Source organism: Tyto alba, unplaced genomic scaffold (genome assembly GCF_018691265.1).
Source record: "Tyto alba isolate M040663 unplaced genomic scaffold, T.alba_DEE_v4.0 Super-Scaffold_31, whole genome shotgun sequence".
Lineage (NCBI taxonomy): Eukaryota > Metazoa > Chordata > Aves > Strigiformes > Tytonidae > Tyto > Tyto alba.
The window spans coordinates 1,709,467-1,720,661 of record NW_024881306.1 but is presented as its reverse complement, the minus strand read 5'-3'; the positions used below and the strand labels follow the sequence as shown (position 1 = coordinate 1,720,661).

General features: G+C 56.3%; 1 protein-coding gene across 1 annotated transcript; it reads left to right on the top strand.

Annotated features, from left to right (window-relative positions):
- Window positions 1–3,195: 3,195 nt before the first annotated feature.
- Window positions 3,196–9,807, top strand: LOC122154107. Its single transcript, XM_042800345.1, has 10 exons — window positions 3,196–3,962; window positions 4,914–4,985; window positions 5,460–5,531; window positions 5,741–5,812; window positions 5,902–6,003; window positions 7,231–7,338; window positions 7,945–8,007; window positions 8,093–8,155; window positions 8,859–9,004; window positions 9,529–9,807. The coding sequence occupies exons 1-10, from the start codon at window positions 3,632–3,634 to the stop codon at window positions 9,805–9,807; spliced, it is 1,308 nt and encodes a 435-aa protein (XP_042656279.1). The 5' UTR covers window positions 3,196–3,631.
- The last annotated feature ends 1,388 nt before the right edge of the window (window positions 9,808–11,195 follow it).

Sequence of the window (11,195 nt, the reverse complement as noted above, 5' to 3'; positions counted from 1 at the left end):
CAGGAACTCTAGTCCAGCCCCAACCAGGACAATCAGATAGAGCTCACGTTAATAACAACTAAAAATATTAATCCCTATTTCTATATGGGGAGGGTGTTCAGGAACCAGAACATGACTGTTTGGATTTTATTAATTATCAAACAACAACAAGAGAACAAGTGTTAGATGAACCTTTGCCCTATAGGGAAAAACTATTTATTGATGGGTCCTCTCAATGCCTAGAAGGGAAAAGAATATCGGGTTATGCAGTTATCTATGGGCAGAAAATGGTAGTGTTAGAAAAAGGGAAAATAGCTGCTGGGTGGTCAGCGCAGGTCTGTGAACTCTATGCCCTGAAACAGGCGTGAACATATTTGAAACATAAGGAAGGGACAGTGTACACACACTCAAAGTATGCGTTTGGAGTAGTCCACAAATTTGGGGAAGTGTGGGCTTGTGAATATAAAAGGGAAGGAGCTAGTACACGAGCAGGTGGTTAGAGAAGTTTTAAAAGTCCTGAATCTCCCCTCAGAAATTGCAATTGTGCGTGTGAGAGGGCATCAGAGGGGAGCATCGATGGAAATAAGGGGAATAACTTAGCAGATCAAGCAGACAGAGAAACAGCTACAGAGTCATCAGCAGTAGTAACGCCAGGGGATTATGAGAATTAAGTCGGGAATTTCACAGAACAAGAGGAGAAGGATATACTTAAAATAGGGGGTGAAAAATATCCAGAAGGAAAATGGACTTTACCAGTCCATGGAAGGCAGATTTTAAACAAAACATTATCACAAGAACTTCTGTCATTAATGCATCAGTAAACACACTGGGGAATGCAAGCGCTTTGTGATTTTTTCTTAGAGAATATGGGTGTATAGGAATAAACACGGCAGCTAAACAACTAGCTGCTGATTTGTCAAAAAGTGAACAAAAAGGTAATGAGAGGAAAGGTGGCTGGGAGATGGGAGCTAGCCATACGGCCTTTTCAAAGCCTCCAGGTAGACTTCACAGAGCTACCTCAAATACAAAGGTGGAAGTACCTGTTGGTATTAGTGGCTCACTTACCTCATTGGGTGGAAGCAATCCCCACACCAAGGGCAATGGCAAGCGTGGGATCCAAGGTGTTATTGGAAAACATTATCCCCAGCTATGGATTAATGGAAAGAATAGACTCAGACAGAGGAACACATTTCACTTCAAAAATCTTACAACAACTATCTGAAGCTTTAGGGATCGAATGGGCAGTGGCACACCCTGTGGCACCCTCAAAGTTCTGGAAGAGGAGAAAGAATGAATCAAATTTCAAAACAAACCTCGACTAAGTTAATGATCGAGACTCGGACGCCTTGGATTAAATGCCTGCCGTTGGCCTTATTAAGGATCCGTACTCAGCCACGAACAGGACCTGGGAATTTCTCCCTATGAAATGATGTTTGGATTACCATCTATGAGTAATAACAGGGATATTGTCAGCACAGAAGTAGAAAATCAGTATGTAAGTGTGGAACGATCAATCCTTAACTCCCGAGTGGGAAGGTCCATTTCAGGTGCTGCTGACCACCGAGACAGCGATCCGAACAAAAGAAAAGGGGTGGACTCCTGCCTCCCGAGGAAAAGGACCGGTGGAAAAGCCTCGGGAGTGGACTGTGGTACCATCAAGTGATAACTACGAGTCTACCTCAAAAGGACTAAATAAATTTGTCGGGAGGGGACTGGGTTCGGGCGTGACACTGAAAATTTACTTACTCGCTGTATGGGGAACCACAAAAAGATATCAGGGAAAAAGCTGTTTGGTAATAGACTATGAGCGTTTTGGGTTAGATCGGGCATTGCTAGAAAATCAACCTATTAGGGTAATACCATGTCTCGAGTGCATACACGAATTTCATGAAGCGTGGGTTTTGTGTGAGTGTGAAACGTGTAACCGCAGGTGGTATTGTATATGGAGAAAATTGTGTTATAACTGTAACAGGGACTGTGAGTATAGGGAAGGGGCACGAACTGTAACCTTGATTTGTGGGAAAAGGAGGTTAGTCCCCGAAATTTGGGATGTCCCTGAGAGTCGGTGGAAGGACACTGACAGAAAGTGCCGAAAAACGTTTGCTTAGAAACAAAGGAAGTGGCTACAAAGGAGCTGCACTTGAATTGACTGACTGTTAAAACACGGATTTGTTACATTTGAAAACAGTAGAGGGCAAGACCGGGTTAACCTCTGTGCACGTCACCAAGAAGACCTTTATCTCAGCTGTGGGCTGCAACCCCATGGGCATGAGAGGTGGGACTCTATGTTATACTGGACCTCCGCTCATCATCCTGATCTAGTTCGCTCTAATAGCGGCAAATCCGTGCAACAAGTGATTTATTGTTATGTCCAACATCAGAGTGTGGGAAAAGGTTGTATTTTACGTCCTTTGTGCTATCACAGGCTGCTTGTTTTTACCATGTTTAATACTCTGCTTTATATGGCTAGTATCTCATGTTATTGAGGGGATGCAAATAGCAGCTATGCCGGTAAACCCTGAAATGGCTGCATCAGCTGGTGCCCACAAAGATAGGATATTCAGAAAAGAATGAGACAAGTGTTAGTAAGCTCAGGCAAAATATGGTATTAAAAGAAAAGGGGTGGTTTGGGAGAAGTAACAGAGGAATTTTGCTTTCGCTAAAAGTGATTAAACAATTCCTTTTATTGAGTTACTGTTATTAAAGCAGTATTGTTACAATTATAACAGTTAAGCAAGCCTTTTGTGATCACAAGTTAGGCATATGGTTGGGCATTGTGGGGAGTTGGGCAAGCAAGAGGATGGGGGGGTGGGGTCTGTGGTTAGGTGTCATGTAAAGGGGAATCTGGATGGGGGGGCTGGGGAGGAATGGCAGCCAGCAGAAAAGGGTTAAGCAAAGAACTCCTGATGGAGAGAGACCTGGACTTCACCCCCCCCCCCACACACACACACTAACCACCCGAGAAGGGCAGTGGAAAAGTACTGAGAGAGACAGCCTCGGAGAAACCAAGAAAAAGGAGCTGGGCAGGTGTCAAGAGGAGAAAACCCGCCGTTTTCGCTCAACCAGTGAAATCTCCTGGAGACTCTACAGAAAGAAGCCCCAGCTGGGGCAGACTGCGCCACTGCGCCCAGCGCTGTGTTCTTTGCTCCACTGACTTTGTCCCCAATAAAACTTTTTTTTTTTTTTTTTTTAATATACATGAGCTTGTTTCTGACATGGCTGAAGCAAAATGCTTTATGTTACATTCTTCACAGTAGTTCCCGTGCAATTCTGCCACTGCTGCCACAACGCGTGTGGTGGCACGCCCCAGCCAGGGGAAGGCTCTTCCCCCGGACAAGGCTCTCTCTGACCTGCCGGCGGGATTTTTAGCATTAGAAGGAGGCGAGTTCCGCGAAGGAGCCGCGGAGCTTGAGTTTGCTGGCCAAGTTGGCAACGTAGCCCCTCCGAGGTGTGCAGGGTGCCCGTGCTCCAAGCAGGCCATCTCCTCGCTCTGCCGGTGAGGGATGCCTTTGCCTTTCCCAGACCCAGAGAACGTCTTTCTCGCCCCCGGCGGAATCTTTCTCCGGGGGTCTCCAAGCTGACCCTTCCCCCCCGGGGCAGGGCCATGAGGTGAGCGTCCCCCGCCTGCCAGGGCCCCGCCGCGGGGGCAGCAATGGGCTGGCACAGGCGCCCCCCGCCCTCCCGAGGGGCCGGGGGGGGCCGGGGCGGGCCGGGGGCGGTGCTCGGGGCAGGGGCGGTGCCCCAGGGGCCCGGTGACGCGCGGAGGCCGGGCTCTGACGTCACAGAGCCCTGCCGGGCCCCGCCCGGCGCTGGAGGGCTGTGCCGCGGGCACCGCTTCAGCAGTGCCGGCAGCGGCAGCGGCGCGGGGCAGGCGCAGGGGGCCATGGCCCCCACCCGCCTCCTCCTCCTCGTCCTGGTGGCCCTGCAAGCCCGGCGTGTCAGCGGTGCGCGGTGGCGAGCGCGGGGATTAGGCGTGCGGGCAGGTGAGGGCCAGCACCCAGCCCTGGCAGCGCGGCCCGGCACCCACTGCCCCTCGGGGTGACAGCGGGGCCGGGCCGGGCCGGGGGAGCCGTGCCCAGCTCCACGGGCAGTGGGAGGCAGATGTCCTGCGGGGAGGCGCAGGGGGCTGCGGCCGCTGCGGGGGCGTTTTCCAGGGGAACGAACGGTGGGGCCGGGGGCGGCGGGGAGCAACCGTCCCTCGAGCCAGCCCTGTGCCGCCCTGCCCCGGGGCAGCCTTCCCCCGGGCTGTGTGCCAGGGCCGGAGCAGCACTGCAGGAGCCAGGCAAGAGCCCGCGGGAGCACTTCTTCCCCGGGCTGCTCGCTGCCAGATGGGCCCAGGTTGGTGGCTCTGCCGCTCCCCGGCGGCATCCCGGCTTTCAGCCTTGGGGCCGGCCGGCCTTGAGCGAGATCTGGCCGCTCAGGAAAGAAAAGAGGAGCGTTCCTGCCCCAGCCCTGCAGTGCTCCCTCTCCTTGGGCGAACCCGGGTCCCCGTGGGACACACGTCCCCAGCCCACAGCCCGGGGAGCAGATGGCGACCGGACAGGGCAGCGCTGCTGCAGCAGCCTCTGCCTGGCCAGGGCTCTCTTCTCCACGAGACGTGTGAATGAGTGATCGCTGTTTTCCTCCGCTGCTTTCACGTGGGCTGCTTTTGTGCACAGAAGAGACCTCCCCGTGAGAAAAATCCCCGAGGGGCCCTACGTAGCTTTGTCCATCCGCTGGGCCTTGAGGGGTGTTGTTGCACGTGGCCTGGAAAGAACAGTCTGTTGAAAGCCTCCAGGTGCAGCAAACAGGTCACCCAGGCCCCTCGGCAGCTTCGGCAATAAACCTCCACCCACAGCTGGCTCCCCTGTCGTTACCTGAGCCCCTTCCAGTCAGTGCAGGTCACCCAGAAAGAAGCAGATCCCCACATCTAATGGGAACATGCTTGATTACAGCTGTGCCCGTAGCCAGTGGCCACCCGAATTCTCCGCCGGATCTTCTCTGGGAGCCTCAGGGCGATCCCACAGGTACGTCACTGGAATGAGGGAGCAGCTAGGTTTTCATTTTCTGTGCCCAGGACAACACTGAACTGAACAGTTTCTTGGCCGACGCTCCGCCGTGCGGAAGAGCAGGGGGCGAATGTGTTGGGCTCGCTGATGTGCCCCAGGGCACTCTGCCTTGGGAAGCTGTCTGGGCCAGCCTCTCCAACCCTGCGCTGCTTCCAGCGCCTGCTGCAAAGCCAGCGGGCTTGCTGGGCTGAGTTTCTTGGAGCTGGTGTGAGCGGCAGGGAGTCCTTTCTCCGGAGCGATACCTCCGTGCACGCTTTCCTTCTGGATCAGCGTGGCCCAGGCCCCCAGTACCTGTCTGCACAGTGCTCCTGAGGGGAGGGGGGGGACGAGTGCCATGGAGCAATCCCCTGTTTGAACTGCCTTCACGCCCCTGTATTGTTTTGTATAGTGAAATACAGTTCATGGGAGCCTCTCGGTTCTCTTTGTTTACAGACGTGGCTGGAGGCGATGGCTACCCAGCTTCCCAGCCGGCTTCCAGGGCTGACGCTCAGGGAGATCGCGTGGGTACGTCCCGGCTTCTTGCTTCCCTTGGGAGCTGCCAGCTCAAAGGCCAAATGTGAGCGAGGCATCTCTTGCGGGTGTGAGAATGCAGACGACCTGCACTGTGTGTGCCAGGTCGTTACGTGATGCCCTTCTATGTTCTGCTATTCAGCTGTGTCAGTGTATTGTATCCCAGCGCGTGACGGAAACTTCTCGTGGGTGTTTGGTTGCAGATGTGGGTGCAGGGAGGGCTCTTCCCGCTTCTCGGCTGGATCTTGCGCTGGAGCTCACCTGGCATCGCAGGGGTGAGTGGTCAGTCTCGACTGACCACAGACTAAGCACTCATTCCCAGTAGTCTATTTGCCAGAAATTTAACTTTGTGCTTTCCGTTCAGGTCCTCCGAGAGCCAAGTACAGAGCGGAAATGGAAAAATCTTCCCCGCGGTCATCAGAAGTCCTAGAGGGAGTCCTGAAGGAACTGGACAAAGCAGCACATGGTGGGTAGAGATGATTGCTCTTCACCAGAAGCCGTGGGAAGCGGAGGTGTTGGGGGCGTGGATGGACAAGCCGTAGCCTGCACAGCAGGAGGAGGGGGTCGCTCAGAGCCTCACTGCGGCCACACTCAGTTTCACGCCTTGCAGGCGCTGGCGAGCTGCAGAGATGCCCGACTCTCTGCTGCCAGTCGCGGTTCAAACCGAGTGCCAGGACCAGCTGCTGCCCCGGTTAGAGCCTTACCGGGGTCAGAGCTGTTCTGGGCAGACCTTGGTACCCAGCTGGCAGGAACTGGTGCTCCTCACGCCTGGAATGTGTGACAGACTTGCCAAGGAGCTGGTTCCTGACAAGTCATGAGAGGGCCAGCACCCCGCCGGTCGCCCACCCGAGGGGAGAGTGCCCTTGGGCTGCGGAGAGGATGCGCAGGCAGCTTGGGGTAGCTGAGAGCAGCGGACACTGCCAGGGCTGCAGGCGTGCCCTGGCCAGGGTCGGAGAAGCCCCACCTTCACAACCCGGTCCAGCCTCGTCGTTCGTGATGCCTGAGGACTGGTCGGTGACACCTCGGTGCCAGGGAAAGGTACAAGCTGGACAGCCCAGCTTGAGGCCAGACGCCAAACTTGAAGGCAGCTCAAATGAAGGGCTGTGAATTCAGTCTCGGTTGGTTTAGCTGCGCCTGCGTCTAGTCGTGCTTTGGATCGGTCGGTTGTGGTTGTCCTCTTGTTTCGGGGCACTGCGGGCTCGTCAGTGCCACTTGTGAAAATGCCCAGAGTATGGTTGCAAGAGCTGGCGCTTCAGTCCACCATGCGTGTCTGTTACCCTGACCGTGGGATGGAGTTGACACGATGGGAAGTGCTTCTCAGAAGGGCTCTTTCCCCAGCTGAACTGGCTACAGCATCTTCCTGTCCCCTCTGACAGATTCTGTCATTTACCATCATCTTGCCGTTTGCCAAAAATGCACTAAGTGGAATGCGAACAAGCTCACGTGCAACCTCCTAGTCTCCCAGCAGGTCAGGATTTTCTGTCTGCTGGTTAAAGTGGAAAGGGTCTAGTGCTTAAATTGTCCTCCATGAATGACATGTCATTGGGACTAGGCACTAGGTACACCCCCAAATGTCCCGGCTTTGTTTCTAAGCGTCATGAAGGGATGTTGAGAAGTATGGCCTCCTGGAGATACTGTGTTCCTGATGAGGAACGGTTACTTCTAATTCAATTGTCCTTCTTTCTTTCTAAAGAGATGGACCAAGAGACTGTGGAGAACGAGGCGTTTCAGGGAGGACGCAGTCAGGCAGTGAGAGTGTCTGATGCAAAAACGGGGGCAATTCAGTCAACAGGCCTCCCAGGTAATTGCCGTCCTTTGATCCTCCAGCACCACGCATCAAAATCACTCCGTGTCTTCAGGCTCTTCCCCCAGTGCCCTCTACCGCGCGTCCTGTCGGCAGCACAACCCAAAAGAGTTGGTGGTACAGAGCGAGTGCTTCAAAAGCAGCAGCCAGGACCGGCTCTCTGAGGATGCCGGTCACCTCTGGGCTGTGGAGGCGCTTGCCGTCAGCGCGCCTGGGAGATGCTCCCTCGTAACCCTCCGTGGATGCAGAGAGATGCTCACCTCCCACCACACCCCGTTGACAGGACTTTCAGAACTTAGTCATTTGGGGAACAAGACCATCCTGAGCCACGCTCAGCAGATGATGGGAAATGCGACTCTTAATGGAACGTACCCCCCTGCAATAGCTGCAGGCCAGAGCTTGCCCTGGGTCCCTAGAGGCCCCAGGCACGGCAGCGGGGGATCCCTCCTGTGACCTGAGGTCCAAAGGGATGCACTGACATGTCGGGCACAGGCTTTGGGGAAACCTCCACCATCCTCCTGCAACCTCTGCGCCTGAGCCATTTCCCTTTCTCTGAGGTTTTGCCTTTCTCTGAGGCTTTCCCTTTCTCTGGTTTCTATGCAGTTCTGTCCAAGCCCGGGAACGCCCACCGCGCCAGGATATATGGATTTTTTCGAAGCAGTCCAGGTACTGAGCCATCTGGCAGGGGGCCATAAGTGGGAGATGCGTCCCCAATTCTCTGAGGCTTTCCCTTTCTCTGGTTTCTATGCAGTTCTGTCCAAGCCCGGGAACGCCCACCGCGCAGGGACATATGAAGTTTTTCGAAGCAGTCCAGGTACTGAGCCGTCTGGCAGGGGGCCATAAGTGGGAGACGCGTCCCCAAAAGCGGCGGTGTGCAAGCAGGGCCCATGCTGGAGGGAAGGCGAAGAGAGAGGGCGAGGTTCAGGTGTCTCCCGAGAGGGCCTGACTCTGTCCCCTCAGGGTGTGGGTGCGGAGCTGGGGAGGGAGAGCTGGGGGTGGCACTCCCTGAGGCAGGGATGGCTTTTGTCCATCTCACTCAAAGGGTCGATCGGTCCAACGGGAGCTGTGCTCCCCGACGTGCTCTCCATTTGGCCTCATGAGTTCAGTTCAGTGGGACAAGTTGTCCCAGAGGGCCAGGGAGAGCCTCCATGCAGCAGCACTAGCAGCGAGCCTCGGAGAGTGGAGGTGGGCGAGCGCAGCAGAAATTGTGCACAAATGCGGAAGGTGACCAAGAAGGGGGAGCAGACCGGGGACACTGCGAAAACTGGGTTACAGGCCACCCCAGAGTGCAAGCAAAGCTGAGAGCAGAAAGAGAGGCTCCAGAGCGCGTTGATTTGCAACGGCCTTGGGAGTTTCCTTGGCTTCTACCGAAACCAAGGAAACGGTGCAGCCCCAGGACGTTCACCGGTTCAGGGAGGCCAAGCAAGTGCGAAGGAACGTTTCCTGGCAACGTCAGACCTCCTGTGAGATCACCAGTAGCGTGCGGGACACGCTAACGTAGAGCATTGTTCCTCCAGGTGTGGGTGGCAAGACAAATGCAAATGCTGCGGGTCATGGAAACTTCATGGAGTACTGCGTGGAGGGTGCCAGTGGCAGTCCTGGGCTCCATGCTGCTTGGGATGGTGTTTTGTTGTGTGTTCCACCTGTGGAGGAAGCGAAAACAGTGAGTGTTGCCAAACTTGTGTGTCAGATGGCTGCTATTAGCCACGAAGCATCTAGAGGCCAGGTATTCTGGCGTGCCGAGACAGTTACCGGCCAAACGCTCCGACAGACAAGGCTGTCCCCTTGTCTGGGCAGGGACGGGCACGGGAGCCGAGTGCTGGTCTCTGGCAGGCACGCCGAGAAAGGAGAACAGGAGGCTCTCCTGGCCCTGCAGTGCCGTGCCCAGCTCTGGGCCCCTCGCTCTGCCGGGGTCAAGTGCCCTTGGCGGCACGTGCAGAGCAGGCAGGTCAGGCTGCTCAGGGCCGAGAGGAGATGAGCCGTGGGGAGGCGAGCAGAGCCCCAGCCGAGGGGTGCAGGGCACCCCTGTTTTCTGCACAGAGCTCTCTGTGCCCACAGCTCCCACGTGCAGCCGGGTGCCCACGACCCGTGGGGTGCCCACGCTGCCACGCACCCTGGCACCCACCCGGCACCGCAGCCGCCGCGGGGCCTCAGCAGTCTCCTCTCTCCACAGGCGCCCCTCCGCAGCTTCAGGAGCCTAGCCCAACCCCAGCAGCCATCCCTCGCGCCCGGACAGCCGTCCGGACGGCCCACCCCGGCACCCCTGAGAGCTGGACCCGACACCAGCGGCCGTCACCTCTGCCTGGAGAACTGGCCCGCCTGCCACAGCGCTCCAGGGGACCGGCCCTCGCCAGCCCGGACAGATGCCTGGCCCGCCCACCTCCACCCCGGCCTCCACGTCCCTCCGACACAGCTGGCCAGCTGTTGTGGGACCAGCCCAGCACCCTCCAGCCCCCGGAGAATTGAAACCACCCCCCCGTCCCCCGAGCCCATTGCCCCAGCCCTCCTGACAGACTCCCGACCCACAGCGCCAGGGATCGACCGTTTATTTCAGAATAGTGGTAGTAGCAATAAATAGAGGTCAGTAGCACACTTGTCCGGGTCGTAACGGCAGCAAGCTCAGGAACTCACGGGTTCTGGGTCGAACTTTGTATCGGGGCACGAGGGACAGCGAGGGAGGTCCCCGTGGAGTAGATCTCCATTTACCCTTTGTCCTGGGTTGAGTGAGTGGTGGAGTCTTTTGGTAGCAGGGGAGGGGGCTATCGGGGCGGCCCCCTGTGAGAAGCTTCTCGAAGCTCCCCCAGCTCCACGTCAGCTCCACTTCTGTTTGGGAAATTGAGCCAATCGGCTGCGCCTCTGCGATAACGTATTTAAGAAGGGACGTGGTGACGGGCAGTCGGGACTTGTGAGGAGGAGTTGCTGCAGCTGCATGAACACCAAGGTCAGTGGAGGAACGGAGGAAGAAAGGAGGGGGGAGGTGTGCCGGAGCAGAGACCCCCCTGTATCCTGTGGGGAGATGGCAGGGCAGCCCCCCCCGCCACCCATGAAGATCTACGGTGGAGCAGACATTGATTTATGGCCTGTGGCTCCTGCTCGGAATAATCAAGGTTCTGTGCCCGAAGAAGGCCGGGGTCTCCTGGGAAAAGGCATCCCCGCTGCTGTAATTCAGTGCTGGGAGGATTGCAGCATGCGGGGGAGTCCCACGCCGGAGCAGCTCGGGAAGGGCTGCAGCCGTGGGAGGGAATCCAGTCGGAGGAAGTTAGTGACCCATGACGGAGCAGTGTGGGGAACGCTGCGGCCCGTGGGAGGAACTCATGTTGGAGAAAGTTTGTGGAGGACTGTCTCCTGTGAGAGGGGGACCACAACGGAGCAGGGGGGAACAAGTTTTGGACACTCCCCTCACCGAAGATGAAGGAAGTGGCAGCACTGCCTGCACCCCCCATTCCCTGCCCCTGCGCCACTGGGGGAGGAGGTAGAGATATCGGGAGCAGAGCTGAGCCCGGGAAGAAGGGAGGGGTGGGGGGAAGGTGTTCTCAAGATGTGGCAATGCCTCTCACTGTCCTTACTCTGTTATGTGTTGTTAGTGCCTGTAATAAATGTATGTTCTTTTTTTCTTCCCCTAACGAGTCTCCCTTTGCTCATGATCATAAAAGGGGGATTTTTTTCCCCATCCCAGTCCTATCTCGAACCCCAAGCCTGGCTCTCTGTCCCTTCTCATTGCCGGAGGGGAAGGGAGAGAGAGGTGCTGCATTGTGGTTGTCTGCAACCAGGCCTAAACCACAACAATGGTATCGTATCAAGCGGATAGAGCGAACATATTGGGCTCTTCCAAAAGGGTCGTGATCTTCACTCAT